The sequence below is a fragment of the Hyperolius riggenbachi genome, chromosome 10, assembly GCF_040937935.1.
Source record: "Hyperolius riggenbachi isolate aHypRig1 chromosome 10, aHypRig1.pri, whole genome shotgun sequence".
NCBI lineage: Eukaryota > Metazoa > Chordata > Amphibia > Anura > Hyperoliidae > Hyperolius > Hyperolius riggenbachi.
Window position 1 is genome coordinate 195,303,073 of NC_090655.1, and position 26,590 is coordinate 195,329,662.

At 44.5% G+C, this 26,590-nt stretch overlaps 1 protein-coding gene across 3 annotated transcripts in view; it reads left to right on the forward strand.

Annotated features, from left to right (window-relative positions):
- The window catches only part of MAPK8 (mitogen-activated protein kinase 8), a 72,375-nt gene that overhangs the window by 6,780 nt on the left and 39,005 nt on the right, over window positions 1-26,590 (forward strand). For all 3 annotated transcript variants that reach the window (XM_068255543.1, XM_068255542.1, XM_068255544.1), the window contains exons 2-5: window positions 9,641-9,821; window positions 13,266-13,395; window positions 19,408-19,466; window positions 26,272-26,410. In XM_068255543.1, the coding sequence (XP_068111644.1) occupies window positions 9,700-9,821; window positions 13,266-13,395; window positions 19,408-19,466; window positions 26,272-26,410 (450 nt within the window). In that variant the 5' untranslated portion in view covers window positions 9,641-9,699. The remainder of the gene's footprint in view (window positions 1-9,640; window positions 9,822-13,265; window positions 13,396-19,407; window positions 19,467-26,271; window positions 26,411-26,590) is intronic.

Below are 26,590 nucleotides of genomic sequence, written 5' to 3' on the forward strand. Positions count from 1 at the left end.
AGCGGAAAGTACAGTAGTTGCCTGGCAGTCATGCTGATTGGTTTTACATCAGTAGTGTCTGAATCGCACAACTTAATCTAATCAGCTGATAGAAACATCTAATCTGCATGCTTGCTATGCTTGCTTGGTCTATGACTTAAAGAGAAAATGTTAGCCATTCTATGCTTTGGAAAAAAAGATATGTGTAAATAATTGCTTGCCCTACTTACATGACATATGTATTGCACTGTCCACGTGTTGATTTTAGTGAATTTTATATAGTAAATAAAGAGAATTCTGTTCCTGGCAGTGGCCATCCTAGATCCCACAGGCTGAAGATGATCCTGAATTCATTTCATCCCTTACACCCCGCATTTCCCTCCTCGGCATCCCTTCTCCTTCCTGCAGCATTACAGAGCGCAGTAGGGAGGAATAAAGGCAGCGTACACAGACTCACCTACTCATGGTTCCAGGTGATGGAGTTCCTGTCTATACTCTCTGCACTACTGCTGGTGGTAGTACAAAGATGGGAACTCCAGCGCCTGGACCATGATGAGGTGAGTCTGTGTGCACTGCCTTTATTCCTCCCCGCTGCGCTCTGTAATGCTGCGGGGAGTAAAGGGGATGCTGAGTGGGGTGGTTGGTTTGCAGCGGGCGTGTGGAGAGGGGGTGGACTGTGGCACATTACAGCAGGGGGGTCGAGGACATTGACAGAAGACAGGTGCTGGTTCCCCTCCCTGCGCCCTAGCAGCCTGCAACCTCTGGCATAGTGGAGGAGAACAGGGCGGCCAATCACAGAGGAACAGAGATGTGGGAGAGGAAAATGGGAAGGATAGAGGCTTCATCCAATCAGCTTGAATTAGCATGCACTGCAACTTTCCTTGTCTAGCAGCCATACAATATAAGATCCAGGGGGCATGGGGAATGCAAAAAAAAAAAAAAGTAAGATTGATATTAAACTTTTGAACTGCCTGGTTAGCATCATCTTTATTTATTTAACAGCTACAAATAGATAATTGCTTTTGGGTTTTATGCCTGACAGTTATCAGCAAGGTTGCCAGGCCCCTGATATTATTTAAATTAAATATGTCTGCCTCCTTCTCTCTCAATTCAAGTTCCCTTTGAAGTGAAAGTCTGTTGAAATGCTGGAAGGAATAACTTCTTTTAATCTACAGTTAAGATTTGGAAAACAGACCTGTTTTTATTATAGGAGCACAAACAATTTTAATATATAAAATACATCTATCCTAGGGTAAAATGTTCTGTTAAAAAAAGGAAAGATCTGACAAGTTTCTGATTAGTCCATCACCTTATTGGGATTCTTAGTATTCTTTCTATTATATACAAATGTATTTCCAGGAAAGGATTTATGTGAAGATGCCAGTCAGCCTCTTAAGTCACTTTACACACAATTTGGGCAGTGGTTTTTTTTTTTTTTTTTTTTTTTATATAAAGAAAACACTTAGATGGACTAGTCCAAAACCTGTAACTTTTTTTAATATCTACTATAAGTGACCGATATAGAGAAAAAGTAATTTATAGTGCATTTTACTCTGGGACACATGTTCATTTACATTTTACAAATATTTGCAACAGTCTTACTATAAACTTTTTTTCTCAGGTGAGATTTATTTAGCTCTTCAACCACAAACCTTTTCTGAACCATGAGAAGAAGATGCATGTGGCCCGAATAGGTCACAGAATAGGTGCTGGCTCACTGATCAGGAAGAGCCAAGATTCGAACCCAGGTCTGTCAGAGGCAGAGCCCTTACTTAAAGAGTAACTGTCAGGCTGCAAAAGCTAATTTAAACCTCTATTCTCCTGTGTTAAACAGTTTAGAAGGAAGCCAAAAAGGCAATACTGAAGTTAAAAATCTCTCTTACTTTTAATGTGTGCTTATCGGCAAAGCTCTCAAAAGGACGAAAGGCCGCATACCATACTGCAAAGCATTCTGGGGCTGCTTGGGTCCTCCCCTCGGCTGCTAGTGAGAAGGTACAGGCTCATGTTACAACAGTGTAGCAGTGAAAAATCTCCAGGAAGAGTACACTGCAGGAGTCCGCTATTGTTCCTAGCCACATGGCTAATCAATATTCACTGCACAGTAGTGTTATTCATTACGGGTCTTTTGTGTGAGTGAATCATCAGGAAGCAGGCAGGACATGACGACACATTTGGCTTCATAGGAGACAGACAAACATGGAACCTGCCATGAGCTGTCAGGAGCATCATTCTCTGCAAATACTATATAAAAATTCTGTGAAATCCAAATGTGGACAGTGAAATGCATATGTAATGTAAGTACAGCCAATCTTTAGTTACTGATATGTGTTTTTTTTCTCTAAGACCCTATACCTAACAGCTCCTCTTTAAACATTACACTATCCAGCCACTCTGGGAGTGTTATACAGCTGCTTATACAAACATGCAGTCATAATTCCTCTGATTCAAAAATCTTGTTCCTCAGACCTTTTTAATTACTGTCCTGCTTTGCTTTCCCCTTTCACTTCTAAACCTGCTGGAATGGCACGTCCATTCAAAACTGTCTTTCTCTACCAGACTGCACAAGAGGAAGCATCTGAGGACACAATATGACGTGCATGAGGGCATAGGCTGCGGCACAGTGTCAACATACCTATATTGCCACAACTCTCTGCTGCGCTCTGGCCTACATCCTCCTGACTTCTGGCTGTGAATGTAGAAGAGTTGGGAAGATGGAAAGCAGTGTGCAGCGCAATGGGGTGACGCTATAGGTAAGTTAACTCTTGTATCTGCAGCCTGTGCCCCCATATACGCCAGAACAGTTTATCTTCTCACAAAGCTAATCTTATTCATCCCTAGTATACACAACCTGTATGGATGGTGCCAGCTATGAACTCTTGTTCCTTTCACTGTCTTTCTACTACTTATTATTTTTACCAACTTCCATTTGATTATCTCTTTCACCATTCCATGGAAATGGTCCTTAATAAAGTCGCTACCTTCTGGTAGCAAAATCCAAAGCTAGTTTCTTCTTGCTCTCACTTTTCAACTTTTTCACTGCCTTTGATGTGGTCAGTCGTTTTCTTCTTCTCTAAAATCTCTCGTCACTAGGAATCAAGGGCCCAACTGTAACCCTAACTCCTCCCTGTGCCAGATGTCTGTTGGTGTATTTTCCCGGACAACTTTTCTTCTACATCTGCACTCTTTGCTTTTGGCAATCAAATACTCCTTCACCTTTTAGTATCACTTCTGTGCTAATGGCTATCCTTACTGTAGTTCCGTAGTTCCCAAACCAATCCTCAAGGCTCATCAACTGCATTTTTTTGTGGAAATCCAAAGAGGTAGTTAAAGTGAACCTCCGGACTAAAAATCTACTCAGCAAAACTGAAAGGGCTTGGTGTTTCTTTAACAGTTTCACAGCATCAGAACTTTGTTTTTCTTACCAAAGCATCATTTTTAGCTGCATTTTTATCTAAGCTCCACCCATCAAAGAAAAAAGCCCAGGCTTTTTTCCCTGATGCTGTGCAGAGCATGATGGGATTTCCTATGTTAGTTATGTTGTTCACGCTGCCTAGCAACTGGGAGAGGTGATCAGGACGCAGGACAGTTGGAACTGTGTCTTATCCTCCCTGTCACCTCCTTTCAACCAAAAATATGGCTGCCATCATGAAATCAAACATTTGCCTATTTTTTTAAAACAGTGTGGGTAAGTGTTTATATTACCTATCTATTTTAATTAACATAACTAATGTAACTTAATGACAGTATGTTTGTTTAGGCTGGAGTTCCTCTTTAATCACCACTTGTAAATATGTCCAGTTTCCTGCAAAACATGTAATGTTTGTTATATATTTATATAGTGCTGACATCGTCCACAGCACTTTAGACTCTGTAGTCATTCCATTAAATGTCCTTCAGAAGAACTAACAATATAATATGTCATAGTCTAGTATCCCCATCATAGTCATCTATCATCATTGTTTCATTTGGTGGAGCCATTTCATTTACTAGTTTATGTTTAAGATGTAGAACAAATGGGAGGAAACCCAAGCAAGCACTGGAAAACATACAAACTCCACAGCTATGCCACTGTGCTGCCAAATATAAATGCAGACAAATAAGGTGTTGTCTTTAAATTTATGTGATCTCAACTTCTAATGCCTGCTGTCTGGGATAATATCTGATTCGTGCTCTCATTTAACTCTCATATTACCTCATTAAATATTTCAAGCTACATCAATTAGGAAAATATGTACCAGTTACGCCCTTTCTCACGTGAGAGAGTACTACGATGATTTTAGCCGTGCCCTCCATGGCTATAGGGGTTCGCATGCGTGACGTGATTTTTTTTCCCCCCCCCCCCCCGGCTTGATTTCAATAGGCTGCGTTTCTCAGTCTGAATTTGCAGCAAATGGCCCCTAGTGGAAATTAGCCCTAAGTTCCTCTACCACACTCCATAATGCATTGTCGCTAATCCTATTGAGGCCGCACAGCTCTTCTTCCTCCAGCGTGGTTGCGCAATAACCAACTTAGCCCACCTGCGCAGTAAGCCTGAGCCGCGGCTCTGTGGTACTGCACATGGGGGCTTGCATGGCTGCTGCGTGGCCACGCTTCAGGAAGAAGAGCTGTGTGACCCCCAATCTGGCCAGAGCAACTTCTTCCACATGTTTGCTGTGTCCCCCACATGGCTTGTGGCAGACTGCAAACGGGACTTCTTATGATTTTCTGTTAACAATGCCTTTCGTCTTGCCACTCTTCCATAAAGGCCAATTTTGTACAGTGCATGACTAATAGTTGTCCTATGGACAGATTCCCCCACCTGAGCTGTAGATCTCTGCAGCTTGTCCAGAGTCACCATGGGCCTCTTGACTGCATTTCTGATCAGCGCTCTCCTTGTTCGGCCTGTGAGTTTAGGTGGACGGCCTTGTCTTGGTAGGTTTACAGTTGTGCCATACTCCTTCCATTTCTGAATGATCGTTTGAACAGTGCTCCGTGGGATGTTCAAGGCTTTGGAAATCTTTTTGTAGCCTAAGCCTGCTTTAAATTTCTCAATAACTTGATCCCTGACCTGTCTTGTGTGTTCTTTGGACTTCCTGGTGTTGTTGTTCCCAATATTCTCTTAGACAACCTCTGAGGTCGTCACAGAGCAGCTGTGTTTGTACTGACATTAGATTACACACAGGTGCACTCTATTTAGTCATTAGCACTCATCAGGCAATGTCTATGGGAAACTGACTGCACTCAGACCACAGGGGGCTGAATAATTACGCACACCCCACTTTGCAGTTATCGGTTTGTAAAAAATGTTTGGAATCATGTATGATTTTCGTTCCACTTCTTACATGTGATCCACTTTGTATTGGTCGGTCTTGTGGAATTCCAATAAAATTGATTCATGTTTGTGGCAGTAATCTGACAAAATGTGGAAAACTTCAAGGGGGCCGAATACTTTTGCAAGCCACTGTATTTATCTGATTTGGATCCCGAGCTTCAGCTTAGGATCACCTTAAGCCTCGTACATACGGACCAACCTGCTGCCTGATTATGGTCTGACTTCAGTCTGTTGAACGATAGGCATGTGTACGTGCACAAACAATTAGGCGAGCAACTGATCCAACCATCGGATCTACTCGGACGACTGCTGGGCTGATATCGTGCAGTTAGTGGGTTGTGTACAAGTACAAGTGTATTGTGCAGACTGTCATTCTGCTTGCATGCGCAGTATGTAAATGAGTTGGCCGTTTAGATGTGTGGACGCACAGGTCGTTCTGTTGGTCAAGGCGTGCGGTTGGTTGTGTGCTGGTCGGGTGTGTGTGCACACCCTTAGAAGAGTTCTATTCTTGGTGACAGATGCACAATGATACCACTATGTACAGTACAATTATGACCTCTGTTAATGTAAAGAGAATGTATAAATATTTAGTTGCCAGTGGTCAATGCAGCTCCTGAGTAAGTTCTGTGTTCATAAAATATTTTGGTAGATACATTCATTTTTTTTTTTTTTTTTTTTTTTTTGTACAAGAACTAAATAAAGATGTATTGAAGCTCATTTTCACTATACATGTTGCTGTGTACATTTTAGTTTATGGTAAATGACTACATCAGAGTAGCATGGATTGTCTGATATTCCTACTTATGAGTGCACTGCAGTGTTGTTATAATCCATTTCAGCGTGCATTTTGGTCCTCCATTGCAGTGCTGACACATTCACTGTCACTGATTGGAATTGGCACAGAAATGGAGAGCAATGCAGGTGCCATGTGTTGACATACAAACACCTGGATTGTATAGTGAAAATGAGGCCTTAGTAATTCTTTGATTAATTTTTAACTAGGCTTATGATAGTATCATACCCTGTTTAAACTCAGTTTAGAAGTGAGGTTAATACTCATTGGGAAACTAAGACGCAACCCCCTTTAAAAGGCATTGCATTAAAACCAAGCACAGAACATATACGCATGTCACGTTATCACAACTGAGCCGAGGGTTCTTCTTTCTCGGATGCTGCAGGATTGTACTTGATCCAAGTGTAGGGACTGTACAACGTCACATTTCTGTGGAATCATCAAAAGGAGTTGTCACAGGAGCCCTCAGTGGCTGACCGCACTTAGCCTTCTAAACGGTGCCAGCGCACAGATCGTGCGAACTCTGGTCGCAGTCAATGCGCAGGAACCGTTAAGAATTAGCCGCAGACAACTCAGAAGGGAGCCTGTGAGACACTGGTAATTACAACGTCACCTACTGGTTCAGAGTAAACTGCCACCACCGCGGTTACTATGGGACCGTGGGGCCCACTAACTGACTGACTAATCCTGCGAATAAAACGGTTAAACACACGATATTCTGCCTAGCCAACAACAAACAAACAGTAGCGTATCTTCAGAGACCCGGGATCATTTCTGTGTGTGCTGATAAGCAGGGTAGCGAAACAGTGAATGACTTGGGGAAAGTCGTTTATTCACGCAATATAAATAATTAATATATACAGACAATTATGAAAATCAACAATTATTAAAACAGTAATAGCCAGTATGAAAAATAAAAGAAGGGAGAAAAATACTTAGTTCCTGGAAAGATGTCCTTATTGTGGGAAGAATCATAAAGTTCTTGGTTTCAAAGTCCAGAGTTCAGAGTTCAGACCAGGTGGATGCCAGCATATCCTCAAGCTGGCATCTGATGAGTGCAAGATGGTTCAGTGTGGAGGACACTGAGTTTGGGTCCTCAGTCATTCTTATGCCCCTGCTTCAGTAGGAGGGAGTGAGGGCGGGGAGCCATACACCCCCTTCAAAGATGAGATGAGCCCTCCCCTTGTACTGGGGCTAGAAATCATATCTACCCATATATGGGCTCTATCTCACAGAACCGTACAGGTCAGGGCAGATTTATTAACATTTTCAGGTCTGTCTCGATTTACCCAGCGCCCTGATACCAGACATGAGGGGTGAGACCCCTGTGGTATCATCAGGGCACTTTGAAACTGCCTAGCTGGCAGTCCTTACCTCCGAAGGTTCTGAAACTTCCTCAGAACCAGCACCGGGGCTCATGCTACACTTCCCCCACGTTTGGCGAAGCTGCCATCTCAGGAACCCCAGAAATATGACAGATCTGGGAAGTTATGGATTATGCCATGAGACTGAGGTTGTGTTCTAGCTGCTAACAGCTGACTTTCCTTTGATCTTTAGCAGAGAACAGAGTGTCCAGACCTCCCGTGGATTCGTAGCCTGCTTGGCTGCACCTAGGCATCCTTTGGTTAATTAACATCTCCATGAGATCAGCTAAGTGTCACCTGGTTCCCAGAGCCAAAAGGGAAATTGTGCCTTCCACAGGGAATATGTCCAAGCTAATTAACACCTTCCCCCCAGGCTGTCATTTCAGCTAAGACAGATTTCCCAGCTGTTCCTAAGCAGAGGGATACTGCACATCAGATCTTGGTTCTATTGATCTGAGGCGCAATCGATGCAGGAATCGAGTGCGATCGTTCTTTTCTTCACGGGCGGTTCCAGGACGCGCCTGCGTCCCCGCAATCGTCCGTGACAGGAGTCTAAAGCAACTGTAATTGCACAAATGCTTAATATTTCTCTCTAAATAGTTTGGATTGTGAAACAAATCTTCAGAGTTTCTATTAACCCTTTGGGGAATGGCTTTCTAAACCCCCTTAAGGACCAGGCCATTTTACATGCGGGGGGGGGGGGGGGGGGGGTCAGGCAGCCAGATCCCCAGTATAGCATGGTGGGAATGGTGTCCCCTGTGTAGCTCGGTGTCTTCCGAAATGCCAGCAGCCTTTACTCGCCTCCCAGGCTCCAGCGATGAGCAGCTCTAGCCCCCTCCACTCTGGCTGGCATCCTCGCTCACACTGCCGTTAAGTTTCGGGTCATGGCTTGATGATGTCATCAAGCCTGGACCTGACACGTCAGAGTGAGCGGAGGGGAGCAACGATTGCTGGGGAAACATCAGGAAAGTGAGTGGATCCTCTTCTTCCCCTCCTACCGCCGCTGCTATAATAGTGATCACTACGATCCGCCGGTGATCATAGTGATCAGGAGCCAATCGCTGTGGCTCCTGATCACTGAGGGGAGATGTCAGCTGTCATATGACAGTTTAATCTCCCCTCTTGGGTGCGCATGATCGCGTCGGGAGCAAATATGGCAGGTGGCGTAAATCCTACGCCACATCAGGCTTAGATAGCCACATCAGGCTTAGATAGCCACAAGTGCGGTGTAGGATTTACTACGGGCGGTCCCCAAAAGGTTAATTCTTATGGGGAAGTTTGCTTTGATATGAGTGCTTTGGCGTACAAGCATGTCTCCAGGACGATTTAAGCTCACAAAACTGTGTGAAAGTGTTTGTATAGATGCTAATTCCCTGCCTGCACCCAGCATTAAAAGGGAACCTGAAGTGAGAGGAATATGGAGGTTGCAGTATTAATTCCCTTATAAACCATGCCAGTTGCCTGGCTGACCTGCTCAGTATTAGACTTGAGTTGTGAGTCTTGCACGAGAAACAAGCACGCAGCCAGTGTAGTTGGACCATAGTCGAAGTGTCTGATCTGTATGTTTATTCTGGGCCAATGACTTGAAGTATTAGAGACAGATCATTATTATTATGTATTTTTATAGTTCCAACATCTTCCACAGCACAGTATACTGTCTTGTGACTTAACTGTCCCTCAGAGGAGCTCACAGTCTAGCCCATACCTTAGTCACATGTCTATGCATAAATTGTGTAGTGTAGGGACAATTTAGGGGAAAGCCAATTCACTTCTCTGTTTTTGGTATGTGGGAGGAAATCCACACAGACACGGGGATAACATACCAATTCCATGCATATAGTGCCCTGGCTGGGATTTGAATCGGGTACCCAGTGCTGCAAGACGGGCGTGCTAAACACTAAGCCACCATGCTGCCCGCATCAGCATGGAATTCCAGCAACCGGCATTGTTACAGAATGAAGATTTCGGCCTCCGTATTCCTCTCACTTCAGGTTCCCCTTAAACTGCCTTGAATGGTAGCATTCTACTGTAGACACTGTACAGGTATAAAGAAAAGCATGCCAATTAAGTAAACCCACCAAATCCTAAAACAGGCAAGTTTTTCTTTATTTCAGAAATGTCATTTGATCTAATGCAAGTGTTTCCTGTGCAGTTATTTTCATAACCTTTACCAGCGGCCTTTGTCTGTGGCAGGTTTTAGCTAAAGGTATCGTTGTTTTGATGAAGCCGTTGGGGTGAACGCTCCTGCAACCATGAGCAGAAGCAAACGCGACAACAACTTCTCTGTCTTCGAAATTGGAGATTCCACTTTCACCGTTCTGAAGCGATACCAGAACCTGAAGCCTATCGGATCGGGAGCCCAAGGAATAGTATGGTAAGGAGGCCAGATACTCTTTAGCCAAATATCCAAGGAAGCCAACATATTTTAATTTCATTTTTACTTCCAGTGCATTTGCATGTATAGTATATGGTTTTCTCCTGACTATGCGCTTTTGTAAGAAGCAATATGTGTTTTCAGCAGCAGAATAATAAATTACTAGAAAAACGGGCATATAATTTAATAGAATAAAACAATGTGAAAAAGTGTGTTGGATGTTCACCAACCCATTGATTAACATAGTGTCAGATCCAATACATGTTGTCATGTTATGTGTACACCTCCCCCTGCCCCCCCCCCCCCCCCCCCCCAAAAAAAAAAAATGAGATTAGGCCTTATACTTGAACAATCTAGTAAATTGCTTCTAGTGAAGTGCTTATTCAGGAAGGTGAAGAACTGTGCACAGAATCCTCAAAAAGTAATCCTATTTTATTCCTTATTGACCCTATTTGGGGTCATGGCATTTTGTGCATTGTGCATTGTGCTCTTCTCACTGCTGTACTTATGCCTGTGGTAAGAAACTTCTGAACTCAATGTAGGCTTTCTAGACAATTTATGTAGACCTCGATCGCTTCATTTGTTCATGAATATAGGCAATATAAGAAAGGAGGAAATGGAGAGCACCGACCTGTGCTGTATACATGCTAACAGTTGCTGCTTATACACGGCACGTTTTAAAGTGAACCCAAGATGGATGAAAAACAAAGTTGGGGTACCCATACAGTGATGTATGCGCAGATTCGCCCAGGAGACAGAACTCTCTCTGATTGGATCTGATCAGAGAGAGATCTGTTGCCTGCCCATATACCGCAGCCCTATTCCTGGTGGTGCTGCTTCCGGCCGCATCCCCCAAATGTTTTATTTGTCCCCCATCTCCCCCTCCCCCTGTTGTCTGGGCAGATACTGTACAGGACACGCTGGCCCCAATTTCGGGCTGCGGTTTGTCAGATCATTGATCGGGCATGTTTGTGGCAGCACCAAAGTTTCGTCTGATTCGATAATTATTGAATCAGGTGGTTGATCGGCTGCCAAATCACTAGATCTGTGGCCACCTTTAGATACTTATGTAAGTAGAGGGGAATATCTGGATATTCCAGAGGCTTCCTATGTCCTCCTCGCCTCCACCTATGTCACATGTGGACACTTTGAGAATAGAGCTTATCAGATATATTCTAGTGGCTATGCTCCCCACAGTGTACAAGTGCGGCCGTACTGTACCTGTGCGAGTACAGCCATGTGCAGAACGCCAAAGCCACTCACCCACAAGCAGCTCTGTTACCATGCAGGCACCGCCGTACTTGCGCATGAAGGGAGTGAAGTGATGATGGTCTCGTAGGTAAGTATCTTAACATTTTTACCTTATTCATCCATCTTTGGTTCACTTTACAAGCAAGGCGTAATTGTCCTTCCCTTCCATACTACCGAAAGTTGTGAACAAGCATACTTGTTACATGAAACAGCTTCCCTTATCGCTCAACAATCAGGTGAACATTTTTAAACCCTTAATTGTTTAATGATTATCCTACTTTTTGAGTGCATCAATATTATTATATTTATTATATTCATTGAGGTTGTTGTTGAAGAAAATACTATTTTGTTTAGTTTATTCAAGGAAAATATTTTTCTACTCAGTTCAAAATCATATTTCTGATTGACACATTGTCAGTTTGAGACTGTTCTATAAACTTAAATCTTACTACACAATTTGGCCAACTACTTATAGTGTATCTGAGAATACAAGCGTTTCAGGTATCATACTTACCTGGGGCTTACTTAACCACCTGAGCGGTCTGGACGAGCTCAGCTCGTCCAACACCGCCGGAGGTCGCCGCTCAGGCCCTGCTGGGCCGATTTTCATCAAATAAAAAGCAGCACACGCAGCCGGCACTTTGCCAGCCGCGTGTGCTGCCTGATCGCCGCCGCTCTGCGGCGATCCGCCGCGAGCAGCGGCGAAAGAGGGTCCCCCCAGCCGCCTGAGCCCAGCGTAGCTGGAACAAAAAGTTCCGGCCAGCGCTAAGGGCTGGATCGGAGGCGGCTGACGTCAGGACGTCGGCTGACGTCGATGACGTCACTCCGCTCGTCGCTATGGCGACGATATAAGCAAAACAAGGAAGGCCGCTCATTGCGGCCTTCCTTGTTTATTCTGGGCGCCGGAGGCGATCGGAAGATCGCCTCCGGAGCGCCCTCTAGTGGGCTTTCATGCAGCCAACTTTCAGTTGGCTGCATGAAATAGTTTTTTTTTTATTTAAAAAAAACCCTCCCGCAGCCACCCTGGCGATTTAATCAGAACGCCAGGGTGGTTAAAGGGATCCTTAAGCCTAAGGGGGAAAAAAATGAGTTTTACTCACCTGAGGCTTCTACCAGCCCCCTGCAGCTGTCCCATGCCCACGCAGTCTCGCTCGGATCTTCCTGTCCCCCGCCGCCAGTTACTTTCACTTTCGGCCGACAGGCTTACTGTGCCTGCGCAGGCCTGGCCACGCGTCTCCTTCTACGCGCTCCTGTCCACATTAGCTCCCGGCGCAGGACGCTATTGTGGATGGGAACGCGTAGAAGGCTACATGTTGTCGGGCCTGTCAGCGAAGTGAAAGTAGCTGGTGGCGGGTGGGCAGGAGTCTCCAATTGGTGAGTGCAAGGGCATGGGACAGCTGCAGGGGGCTGGTAAAAGCCCCAGGTGAGTATAACAGTTTTTTCCCTTTGGCTTAAGTGTCTCTTTAAGGCTGCTTGCTCCTCGCTGTCTCCCCGGATGGCTCCTGTCACTTGCAATTCAGCCCGAAAGCCTGTCCGAGTCCTGGTACATCGTGCATGCCCGACCAGGTGCGCTCCCACGGCTGAGAGTGGTATGTGCTTGCACAGTACTACTGCATAGGCGCAGAACGCTCCCAGAGGTGAGAGTGCATCAGATATAGATATATAGAAGCAGATTGGACATACTGGAAATGAGTGATCAAAATACTGGCTATCCTTCCATGTCATGTCCTTTTTGTTATTTAAAAAATTGCGTACACATGTATGCTAGCAAACTTCTTTACCCGATCAATGTCAGATCTGAATATCAATCTGATCACTCGCTCGAATTGGATCTGAAAATTGCATGGTGTGTACCAACCTTTACACTGCGTTTTTTGATTTTGGCCCTTTACCTGATTGAGTTTGACACCCTTGATGTATGAAATAAAACATTTGGCAAGCAGTGATCATTTGTAAAATTCTGAATAAAGTTTATTTTACCTGCATTCTCAGCACCAGGGATGCTCCATGAGATGGAAATAATTGCAAGTTGATACAGAAATACCGCAAGCTGCATGTATTTGCACAAAAAAATTGCACAAGTCTTCATTGACTTGGACCATCAATACCCAACACATGGAAATTAGTGTTGAAGAGACTTTGTAATTTGTGTCTAAGATCCTCTAACTTGTTGTTTTTGTCTTCTTTCCCAAGCGCTGCTTATGACGCCGTTTTAGAGAGGCATGTTGCTATCAAAAAGCTGAGTCGGCCTTTCCAGAATCAAACCCATGCTAAGAGGGCGTACCGGGAGCTCGTTCTAATGAAATGTGTAAACCACAAAAATGTAAGTCCTACTAATGGCAAGAGGAGCATTTGCCAGTGTTCAAAGGGCGCAATTAAAAGTAAAGAATACTTAAATGTCGACTCTATTATTTTCCTCTCTTGGGAGCGGAATGCACAGTGTAATTTAGTGGCCATCCAGTGACATTTTCATAGGAGTAATGCTCTGTTCATGCTTGCTGGAGCGGTAGCGCATCTGTAAAGTACATCTGGAGGTTTGTTGTAGTGGCCGTTGCATTCAGAAATGGATGCTTGCCATTGAGGGTGGAGCTTACCTCTTAACCCCTGAGAGAAGTGCACTCTCTATGTATCTCTCCAACGGCTGCCGGAGAAATACATAGTGTACTTCCTCTTGTGTAGACTGGCCGCGATTGGAAAGTTACGGGACCCGGTACCGGAGCTGCGGACGGCGGCATGGGAGCGATCCGTGCACATGGGGCTGGAGGGAGCCCCAGGTATGTATACATTTTTTCTTATCCTCGCCTCTGGTTTGCTTTAACCTCCTGAGCGTTACGCCGCTCAGGAGGTTTGGTTACTTTTTTGCCTCATTACAAAATTACTGTCCGAAATGACTGAAAAGCTTATAGCTAGCACTAGGCTAGCTAGTAGAATTCTCTGGCACCCTCCGATCCCCCCCCGTTTATACATTACCCAGCCTGGATCCAGCGATCGGCGCAGCCTCCCCGGACAGCTCCAGTCTTCCCTATGGGGAGGTTCGCTCATGACGTCATGCGCAAACCCGATCCTCCCCATAGAGAGACCGGAGCTGTGCAGGGAGGCTGTGCGATCGCTGGATCCAGGGGGGGTAATGTATAAACTGGGTGATCGGGGTGGATCACAGGGGAGCGGCGGGTGCCGGACAGTAGTACTAAAGGGTTTACAGTGATTTGCGACAATTTTATAATGGGGGACTCCTGGGGCCACAGAACGGTATGCCCGACAGTGTCGGGCATAACGCTAAGGAGGTTAAGAAACATTCAAAAAGGATAACTGGATACCCATTACAAAGTGTATCCTAGCTTTTTTCATCAGCCCAGTGTTGTGACCCCTGAAAAATGACGGTTACTCCTATTGATAAAATGCATATCAATACTCTCGCCCGTAGACTAATGGTGTAGTGGACAGCATGCTTGCCTTGCAGCACGGGGTCCCTGATTTGAATCCCAGCCAGGGTACTAATTGCCCCACCTGTGTATAGGTGAGGTTCCTTGCAAGAACATGCACCGTTGGGGAGTCAAGAGGACAAGTTTGAGAAACGCTGGATTAGGGATTAGGTTGTGAGCTCCTCTGAGGGGCAACTAACTACATTAAAACTGATAAATAAAATATGGCAGCCTCCATATCCCTTTTACCTCGGGTTCCCTTCAAGCATTTTTATTTAATTTTTTTTATATCTTTTGGTGCCTCTGTATTTTTCTTGTTCTGATCATTAGGTCCATCTATGGAGGGTTGTATCCCCAGCCCCTATCCCACAGAGAACGACTGTTTTAACCAGGGCTGTGGAGTCGGGCAATTTTGGGTGCCTGGAGTTGGAGTCGGGAAAAAATGCACCGACTCCGACTCCTAATGAATTTGTAACTGTAATTAAAATAGAAAATATGATAAAATGTTCTATTTCTCAGATAATAATCATTAAAAATAATGTATATATACAGTAATAGCTGTGCTTAGTCCACAAAAATGAAATAAACCAATCAAAATTAGTTACTTGTGCTGCTTCAATAAAGCAGTCCCCGTATTTTTAAGGTCAGATATTCATATCTGATTGTGACTGTATATATGATGTGTACACAGCAATCTCTTATATATACTAAATAACATCTATGCTGTAAGAATAAAGCCTGATGTGTAGCTGTGTCACTAATAGAGATGGTCAACGAGATGGAAATAATTCTGCATTGATGCTGATTAATGCAAATGTATGCACTCCCTTTGATGAAATCAAATAATTTGATATGTTGTTAAAATTTGGTTTGGTGACTACAAATTTAAAGGGTAACTGAGACGGATGAAAAGTAAAGTTTTATACATACCTGGGGCTTCCTCCAGCCCCCTTCAGGCTAATCAGTCCCTCGCTGTCCTCCACCACCCGGATCCTCTGCTATGAGTCCTGGTAATTCAGCCAGTCAGCGCTGTCCGGCCGCATGCCGCTCCCACAGCCAGGAACATTCTGCACCTGCGCAATAGTGCTGCACAGGTGTAGTATGCTCCTGGCGGCGGAGTGTGTGCATGCGCACTACGCCCGACTGGCTCAAGTACCTGGACTCGTAGCAGAAGATCCAGGTGGTGGAGGAGGACAACGAGGGACTGATTATCCTGAAGGCGGCTGGAGGAAGCCCCAGGTATGTATAAAACTTTAATTTCATCTGTCTCAGGTTTACTTTGTTACACAGTAGTACTATACTCTACATATGCACTCCCCACAGAGCTGCAGGGAATCCACTGAGAATGCTGTGCACATTGAACACAGAGGTGTTGTCTGTTTACAATCTCCTCCTTCCCCTGCAGAGTACCTGCACATCATTCTTACATGTACCCACACTTACATTGCCTAGGGCCTGATAGATGTTCTTTGTTCCGGTTTGTACCTTTTACAAGTACTCTTACCAAGGACTAGTTATAGTCTAAAGGGAATAAATATAGTAGTCTACATATCCTTCTCACTTCAGTTGTCTTGTAAAATTCCTAAGCGTTGGCAGCTAAGAGACGAATTTCATGTTACATACTTTTAATCAACAAAATTGTAATATGCAAGTTAGAGGAGTCTGAGTCGGTGGAATCCTAAACTGAGGAGTCGGAGTCGGTGGATTTTTGGACCGACTCCACAGCCCTGGTTTTAACCCAAGGCGATCTGTTCTCTCCATCTGCACGTTAAGTGATTATATATTGTGGTGACCACTTTTGTGAGTATACTGCAATATATTACTACTCACAGAATCTAAATAGATACTATATTTGGCTCTCGGTCTTTCTCCCCGTTAGGAAATGTGCATGATAGCTCCACTAGTTTAACCACTTGAGGACCGCAGTGTTAAAGCTCTTCCTTTTTGCTAAATTGGCCACTGCAGCTTTAAGGCCTCTCTGCAGGGCTGCACAACTCAGCACACAACTGATGCTATTATTTTGTTAATAAATTTTACTATGTATTATTTTTTAAAAACCTCCCTCCCCCCCAGCCAGCCAATCACGGCGGTGTCATAGGCTTCAGCCTATGTGAGCCGATCGCTCTCCTCTGTCCCAGGGAGAGCTCCTAGCGGCGATCGCTGCTGGGAGACTGAAGGCGGAGCAGATACAATCAGGGATGCGCCTTCCAAGCAGGGATGCACGCGCATCAGTGTGTGCGTTCTACTGCAAAACAGGCCCGCAGGACCTTATGCCAATCGGCGTTAGGCGGTCCTGGGGCTACTGCCACGCCCATCAGCGTGACGCGGTCAGCAAGTAGTTAAACAGGGTCATGGACAATGCTGAGATAAATTCTTCAATTTTTTTTTATCCATGAATCTCTTCAGATCAGTAACAAAACTATTCATGCTGAACCAGCTCAACATCATCTTTGTTTTTTATGGTATTTTCCATCTGTCTCTTCCTTGCTGAAGTTATTGTGCTGCCAAAAAAAACCTTTAGGCTACGTTTCCACTAGAAGCATACAAATTGCATGCCATTTATCAGATGCAAAATTTGCATCCGAATGCAGAAAAGCATACGTTGGCATGTGCACAATTTTTATTTTTTTATTTATTTTTTTTTAATGATTTTTTTACTAAGAAAGAAGTCCTATTGTTGCTATTGTTCGCTTATGCGAAAATACGTTCAAAAATTGCATTGCACGGGATTTCTATGCATGTGACGTCCGAAAAATAGTGACCTGGTTGCCAGTTTGTTTTTTCTTGTTCCTGGATGCGTATTTCGCATTTGGTGTAAACGGGCCCATAGAAAATCATTGCTGTGCGAATTTGTGTGCTGAAAAATGCACCTAGTGGAAACAGGCCATAGGTGATTTGTCAGGGCCCGTTTCCACTCTCGCGGAAACGGCCGCGAATCCGCAGAGTTTCCCCGCAGGCAAATCGCGCGGGGAAACTCTGCCATAGAGGATAACGGCGCCGCCGGCCGAATCGCTTGCAGTAGCGATTCGGCCGGAAACCCCCACAGAATTCGCGGCGGAGGCTGCGATTCCCATAGCCGTGCATGGCACGGCTGATGGGAATCGCCTGCGATCCCGCCCACCCGCTCAGTGCCGGCGTGCGTTTACGAGACGCACGCCGCACTAGTGGAAACGAGCCCTTAAACTTTAGTGATGTAGCCTCTGATATCACTGGATTGAACATAAAATGGCCAAGAAGTGATTACAGCAAAGTCACCTTCTACCAGAGGAGCCATAATCTAATCCTTCAGGTATGCTGCAGAGACGCTCACCTCTTGCAGGCTCCTCTGCTCTGTCTTTGTCAAATAGAACTGGCCTCAAAACACCCACATTTTCAGACTGTAAAATACTTTCTACAGTCAGCATGTGTGATGTCTGGCCTCAAATGCCATGAATCGGACCCCTCTTGCTGGGACGGATCCAAGAAAAAATGACTGCCAACTCCAAGAACTCCCTCTGGCTGACTCTGTCATATATCTATTTCCAAACTCAAAGGTGCTGTCCCTGACATCTTGCACTAACCTGAATACAGGATTATCAACTTTCCTTTTCCATATTTTATACATCTAGTTGCTGATTCACGTTTGACAGCATCTTAACCAAATAAGCTTATCTTGGTCTCTTCAGACCACAGGACATGGTTCCAGTGTCCTAAGTCTGCTGGTCCTCGGCAAACTGTTTGCGGGCTTTATTGTGTATCATCTTTAGAAGCTGTTTGTTTCTGGGATGACAGCCATGCAGACCAATTTGTTTCAGTGAGTGGCATATGGTGTCAGCTCTAACAGACTGACCCTCTGCCGCCCTCACCCCTTCAACCTTGCGTCTATTTGCAAAAGACAACCTCTGGCTATGATGCTGGGCACGTGCACTCATCTACTTTGGTCAACCATGGTGAGGCCAGTTCTGAGTGGAACGTGTCCTTTTAAACTGCTGTATGATGTTGACAACTATGGTAGGGATTCGATTGTGAGCCCCTCTGAGGGACTGTTAAAGAGACTCTCTGAAGTTTCATAAAAATCATGTTTTTATATAAAAAATCTCTTTAACATGATTGCCCTAACTAAAACGCTGCATCCCTACGGCTAATCTCCAACTAAATCCCCCCCCTAACTCCCCCTGCAAAATGCACAACTTTCTTGGTCATGGATTTTGCTGCCCCAGGAGGCAGAGCTTTCAGCTGCAGCACTGCCTCCATGCACGTCAATCTGCGCGTATCTCCGCTTCTTCCCCGCCCCTCCCAGAGAAAGAAGACTGAGGAGGGCGGAGGCGTTGATCCAGCCAAAAGCTCTGCCTCTCACGGAAGCGCTCCCCGCAATGTGCCCCGGGGAGTTTGGGGGGATTTAGTTAGAGTTCAGCTGCAGGGATGCAGCGTTTTAGTAACGGCCATCATGTTAAAGAGATTTTTAATATAAAAACATGATTTTTATGAGACTTCAGAGTCTCTTTAAGTGACAAAACAATATATACTCTGTACAGCGCTGCGTAAGATGCCGGTGCTTTATAAATACTAAATAACAATAATAATAGGTGTAAAGAGTAGAATGACCCATTACACATTTTGTATGTGAAACCTATAGGAGTTTATGCCTAAAAAAACTTCAATGCAGTTGAGCTACCAGAAAATATTCACCAATGAAACTGATATTTTGCCTGAATTTTTTCTTTATATACAAACCTAATTAGGGGATAAAAAGTTGAGATTGAAAAGCGTAATGAATAAGATGTACCCTAATGTCATTCTGTATGATAAACCGCAGAGCTCTTGATTTCTGAAAAACAAATGGTGTAGATGCATTTTTTGCATTTGTGAAAATACTATATTTACAACCTGAACTGTGTCCTTAAACAGCAGTTTTAACCTGTTTTCTCTTTTAGATTATTGGACTTTTGAACGTCTTTACACCTCAGAAGTCCCTGGAAGAATTCCAAGACTTGTAAGTAATGATACTTAAAGGCTGTGATTTTATTTAAACCCTTTTATCTAAAACTAATGTTGTTATTATTGATTCATGGATAGCTCCAGCATCTTCCGAGGCATTCAGTGATATATTATAATGAGCTTTAGTCCCAAGTGCAAGTTCTACTTTGCCCCCCTTGTCCTTTGTACACGGCTAGGGACAGCGCTTATCTGCCAAGCTTTTGTATTGCCCTCTGATGTATTTATACATGCTAAAGTGGGATTAAACTATATAATGAATCTATCAAATATATTTGGCACCCTCACAATAATTGTACTGTACCCTGGAACACCTTTTCTAAACCTAACCTAATCTAACCTTGTCTAAAGCCTGGCACCATGCTAAACACTTTTTTCCTTTACATTTATCCTGGGAGAGTGTCCATCTTGAGCTCCGAAATCACATTTAAATTGCAATCAGAGCAAAATTGTGGTCCCTTCCCGAAATCACAAACACACCCAAAATAGCAATACAGTAGTAGGAAACGCGCAGAAAAATATCCCTTTTCTCAGCTTGGGGAATAACCCAGCTGGAAGATCAATCAGGTGTTTTCTAAAGGTAAAGAGTCAATACTACATTTTTTGTGATGTACATTATTTTTTCAAATATTTTATGAGTTTCCTCTTGCTTTGCTGACTGGATAGTGTAATGGTTTAGGGCTCTGCTTCTGACACAGGAGACCTGGGTTCGAATCTCGGCTCTGCTGTTCAGCAAGCCAGCACCTATTTAGTAGAAGACCTTGGACAAATTTCCCTAACGCTGCTACTGCCTATAGAGCGCGTCCTAGTGGCTGCAGCTCTGGTGCTTTGAGTCCGCCAGGAGAAAAGCGCAATATAAATGGTAATCAGGTATTTTCCAGGGCTGAGGAGTCGGGGCAATTTTGGACACCCGGAGTTGGAGTCGTTGATTTCATAAACTGAGGAGTCAGGAGTCGGATGTTTTTTGTACAAAATCCACAGCCCAGTTAAAGTGAACCTTAAAGAGACACTGAAGCGAAAAAAAAATGATATTATGATTTGTATGTGTAGCACAGCTAAGAAATAAAACATTAAAATCAGATAAATCAGTGTAATTGTTTCCAGTACAGGAAGAGTTGAGAAACTCCAGTTGTTATCTCTATGCAAACAAGCCATTAAGCTCTCCGACTAAGTTAGTCGTGGAGAGGGCTGTTATCTGACTTTTATTATCTCAACTGTTCCTGGACTATTTACTTTTCCTCTGCTAGAGGAGAGCTCATTACTTCACAGACTGCTCTGAAAGACTCATTTTGAATGCTGAGTGTTGTGTAATCTGCACATATTATAGAATGATGCAATGTTAGAAAAAACACTATATACCTGAAAATAAAAGTATGAGAATATTTTCTTTGCTGCTAATCTTCTAGTAACTATTCATAGTACACAACCAATTCATTATATCATATTTTTTTTTCTCGCTTCAGTGTCTCTTTAAGCCAGAAAAAAAATGAGTTTTACTCACCTGGGGCTTCTACCAGCCCCCTGCAGCAGTCCTGTGCCCTCGCAGCCACTCACTAATCCTCTGGTCACCCGCTGCCAGCTAGTTTCGTTTTTGCCGACAGGCCCGTCAGGACTGGCCACACGTAGCTTTTTCCGCATTCCCGACTGTAATTAGCGCTATTGCGGGCCGCAACGCGTACAAAAATACGCGTTGCCGCATATCTATGCGTTTGTAATGCGGCAACGTGTATTTTTGTACGCATTGCGGCCCGCAATAGCGCTAATTACAGTTGGGAATGCGGAAAAAGCTACGCGTGGCCAGTCCTGACGGGCCTGTCGGCAAAAACGAAACTAGCTGGCAGCGGGTGACCAGAGGATTAGTGAGTGGCTGCGAGGGCACAGGACTGCTGCAGGAGGCTGGTAGAAGCCCCAGGTGAGTAAAACTCATTTTTTTTTCCTAGCTTAAGTGTCTTTTTAAGTATTAGACTAAGGAGTTGGAGTCGAGGAGTTTAGTCTGAGTCATTTTGGGTACCCTGAGTCGGAGTCGTGGTTTCATAAACTGAGGACTTGGAGTTAGAAGATTTTTGTACCGACTGCACAGCCCTGGTAACTTCTCAGTCTTTTTTCTGAGCAAGCTTATGGTGAACCAGAACTCAAATACTTTGTTTTAACCACTTAAGGACCGCCCCCAGCCGATGTGCGGCGGCAAAGTCCGGGCCCAAACGACCGCAATACGCCCATCGGCGGGGGCGGCTGCGGGAGTGGCTATGCGTCGATCGCGTCATTCGTGACGCGATCAGCCGCCGGGGACTGGCTCCGCCCACCGTTCGCTGTAACCCGCCAGCCGTTCGGAAGCGCCGGCGGGTTACTAGCACCCGGATCGCCGCTGAAACAAGGTATAATGGGCTTTGTAATGTATACAAAGCCTATTGTACTGGCTGCCTCCTGCCCTGGTGGTCCCAGTGTCCGAGGGACCACCAGGGCAGGCTGCAGCCACCCTAGTCTGCACCCAAGCACACTGATTTCCCCCCCCCCCCCTCTGCCCCGTGATCGCCCACATCACCCCTCAGACCCCCCCCCCCCTGCCCACCCCCCAGACCACTGTTTGCACCCAGTCACCCCCCTAATCACCCATCAATCACTCCCTGTCACTATCTGTCAACGCTTTTTTTTTTTTTTAGTCCCTAATCTGCCCCCTACTCCCTCCTGATCACCCCCCCACCCCTCAGATTGTCCCCAGACCCCCCCCCCTGTGTACTGTATGCATCTATCCCCCCTGATCACCTGTCAATCACCCGTCAATCACCCCCTGTCACTGCCACCCATCAATCAGCCCCTAACCTGCCCCTTGCGGGCAATCTGATCACCCACCCACACCAATAGATCGCCCGCAGATCCGGCATCAGATCACCTCCCAAGTGCAGTGTTTACATCTCTTCTCTCCTCTAAACACCCACTAATTACCCATCAATCACCCCCTATCACCACCTGTCACTGTTACCCATCAGATTAGTCCCTAATCTGCCCCTTGCGGGCACCTAATCGCCCGCACGCTCAGATTGCCCTCTGATCACCCACCCACACCAATAGATCGCCCGCAGGTCCGACATCAGATCACCTCCCAAGTGCAGTGTTTACATCTCTTCTCTCCTCTAAACACCCACTAATTACCCATCAATCACCCCCTATCACCACCTGTCACTGTTACCCATCAGATTAGACCCTAATCTGCCCCTAGGGCACCCAATCACCCGCCCACACCTCAGAACGCCCTCAGACCCCAGCCCTGATCACCTCGCCAGTGCATTGCTTGCATCTATTTCCCCCCTCTAATCACACCTTGAGACACCCATCAATCACCTTCTGTCACCCCCTAGCACACCTACCCATCAGATCAGGCCCTAATTTGCCCCGTGTGGGCTCCTGATCACTCGGCCAAACCCTCAGATCCCCCTCAGACCCCCTTCCAATCACCTCTCCAGTGCATTGATTGCATCTATTTTCCCCTCTAACCGCCCCCTGAGACACCCATCAATCACCTCCTGTCACCCCCCAAGCACTCCTATCCATCAGATCAGGCCCAATACATCCTGTCATCTAAGAGGCCACCCTGCTTATGACCGGTTCCACAAAATTTGCCCCCTCATAGACCACCTGTCATCAAAATTTGCAGATGCTTATACCCCTGAACAGTCATTTTGAGAAATTTGGTTTCCAGACTACTCACAGTTTTGGGCCCGTAAAATGCCAGGGCAGTATAGGAACCCCACAAGTGACCCCATTTTAGAAAGAAGACACCCCAAGGTATTCTGTTAGGTGTATGATGAGTTCATAGAAGATTTTATTTTTTGTCACAAGTTAGCGGAAATTGATATGTATTGGTTTTTTTTTTTCACAAAGTGTCATTTTCCGCCAACTTGTGACAAAAAAAAAATCTTCTATGAACTCACCATACTCCTAACAGAATACCTTGGGGTGTCTTCTTTCTAAAATGGGGTCACTTGTGGGGTTTCCTATACTGCCCTGGCATTTTAGGGGCCCTAAACCGTGAGGAGTAGTCTAGAAAACAAATGCCTCAAAATGACCTGTGAATAGGACGTTGGGCCCCTTGGCGCACCTAGGCTGCAAAAAAGTGTCACACGTGGTATCGCCGTACTCAGAAGAAGTTGTATAATGTGTTTTAGGGTGTATTTTTATACATACCCATGCTGGGTGGGAGAAATCTCTCTGTGTAAATGGACAATTGTGTGTAAAAAAAAATCAAATAATTGTCATTTACAGAGATATTTCTCCCACCCAGCATCTGTATGTGTAAAAATACACCCCAAAACACATTATACTACTTCTTCTGAGTACGGCGATACCACATGTGTGGCACTTTTTTACACCCTAAGTACGCTAAGGGGCCCAAAGTCCAATGAGTACCTTTAGGATTTCACAGGTCATTTTGCGACATTTGGTTTCAAGACTACTCCTCACGGTTTAGGGCCCCTAAAATGCCAGGGCAGTATAGGAACCCCACAAATGACCCCATTTTAGAAAGAAGACACCCCAAGGTATTCCGTTAGTACGGTGAGTTCATAGAAAATTTTATTTTTTGTCACAAGTTAGCGGAAAATGACACTTTGTGAAAAAAAACAATTAAAATCAATTTCCGCTAACTTGTGACAAAAAAAAAAAAATCTTCTATGAACTCACCATACACCTAACGGAATACCTTGGGGTGTCTTCTTTCTAAAATAGGGTAATTTGTGGGGTTCCTATACTGTCCTGGCATTTTAGGGGCCCTAAACCGTGAGGAGTAGTCTTGAAACCAAATTTCTCAAAATTACCTGTGAAATCCTAAAGGTACTCATTGGACTTTGGGCCCCTTAGCGCAGTTAGGGTGCAAAAAAGTGCCACACATGTGGTATCGCCGTACTCAGGAGAAGTAGTATAATATGTTTTGGGGTGTATTTTTCCACATACCCATGCTGAGTGGGAGAAATATCTCTATAAATAGACAATTGTGTGTAAAAAAAAATTAAAAAATTGTCATTTACGGAGATATTTCTCCCACCCAGCATGGGTATGTGTAAAAATACACCCCAAAACACAGTATACTACTTCTCCTGAGTACGGCAATACCACATGTGTGGCACTTTTTTGTAGCCTAACTGCGCTAAGGGGCCCAAAGTCCAATGAGCATCTTTAGGCTTTACAGGGGTGCTTACAATTAGGCACCCCCCAAAATGCCAGGACAGTGAACACACCCCACAAATTACCCCATTTTGGAAAGTAGACACTTCAAGGTATTCAGAGAGGAGCATAGTGAGTCCGTGGCAGATTTCATTTTTTTTTGTCGCAAGTTAGAAGAAATGGAAACTTTTTTTTTATTTTTATTTTTTGTCACAAAGTGTCATTTTCCGCTAACTTGTGACAAAAAATAAAATCTTCTATGAACTCACCATGCCTCTCACTGAATACTTTGGGATGTCTTCTTTCCAAAATGGGGTCATTTGGGGGGTATTTGTACTATCCTGGAATTTTAGCCCCTCATGAAACCTGACAGGTGCGCAGAAAAGTCAGAGATGCTTGAAAATGGGAAAATTCACTTTTGGCACCATAGTTTGTAAACGCTATAACTTTTACCAAATCCAATAAATATACACTGAATGTTTTTTTTTTTTTATCAAAGACATGTAGCAGAATAACTTTCGCGCTCAAATGTATAGGAAATTTTACTTTATTTGAAAAATGTCAGCACAGAAAGTTAAAAAAGTCATTATTTTGACAATTCATGTCTTTTTTGATGAATATAATAAAAAGTAAAACTCGCAGCAGCAATTCAAATAGCACCAAAAGAAAGCTGTATTAGTGACAAGAAAAGGAGGTAAAATTCATTTAGGTGGTAGGTTGTATGAGCGAGCAATAAACCGTGAAAGCTGCAGTGGTCTGAATGGAGAAAAAGGCTCTGGTCCTTAAGGGGCGAAAAGACTGTGGTCCTCAAGTACTTAAAGCAAAATGTTGTTTTCCATAGCATTTTAGTAAGAGGGCTTTTTGGACCATCGTAGCCCCTTGCACACTCCAATGAGTTCTGGTTCACCATGAGCTTGCTGGTTAGTCTGTACCTCTTGGTGTTTCAAGTCCTACTCCACAGAGACACATTTAATACATGCCATGCACCGATGAGGATCAACCAATCCGAAACAGCCTGTATGCATGTTGGATTATTATAGCTCTGTACAAATAACAATCTGACACATCATTGCACTCCAACTGTTCCGGAGGTGTGTTTAGCTTCCAAGGACAACAATGGTTGATTTGCATATTTCAGCAGTGATGCACTGGGAGACATCTTGAGCTCACTCCAACCTGAATTATCACAAATATTTTCTGTTTTAAGAAAGCAAACTTTTGTTTTTCATGATTTTTGTACCGAATCCACAGCCCTGATGAATAATCAATGTATGATGAATCCTGATGTAGTAAACATTTGCTATAGTAAACTACTTAGCCAGGTCGCTTGGAATTTACGATAACTGGATCCGACTATACTTACAAGATGCACAGCACCTTGTCCAAGAACACACTCCTTTTTGTCTGAAACACTGGCAGTGCTGCAATATATAGCAACTTGTGTGCCATGCGTTTTTACAAAACACATGGTCACCTGCGTAGCAAAGAACGTGTGTTTAGGCACTTTCTAATGATCAGGTAAGAGGGTAAGTAGCAGCTAGATGTTGCACTTGATTAATCCCTATGGAAATGGTTAGGGTGTACTTAATATCACGCTGTTCCATCTTTTTGTCTGCACTAAAATCCATTCTTCTAACCTTTCCCAGGTACATCGTGATGGAGCTTATGGATGCTAATTTGTGTCAAGTAATACAGATGGAGCTGGATCATGAGCGCATGTCTTATTTACTCTACCAAATGCTGTGTGGTATCAAACACCTACATTCTGCAGGGATCATTCATCGGGTCAGTTGTGTTAAAATGGATGTTAAAGTAGTAGTGTTTATTTAAAGGGACACTTAAGCCAGGAAAAAAGAGTTTTACTCACCTGGGGCTTCTACCAGCCCCCTGCAGCAGTCCTGTGCCCTCGCAGCCACTCACTAATCCTCTGGTCCCCCGCTGCCAGCTAGTTTCGTTTTTGCCGAC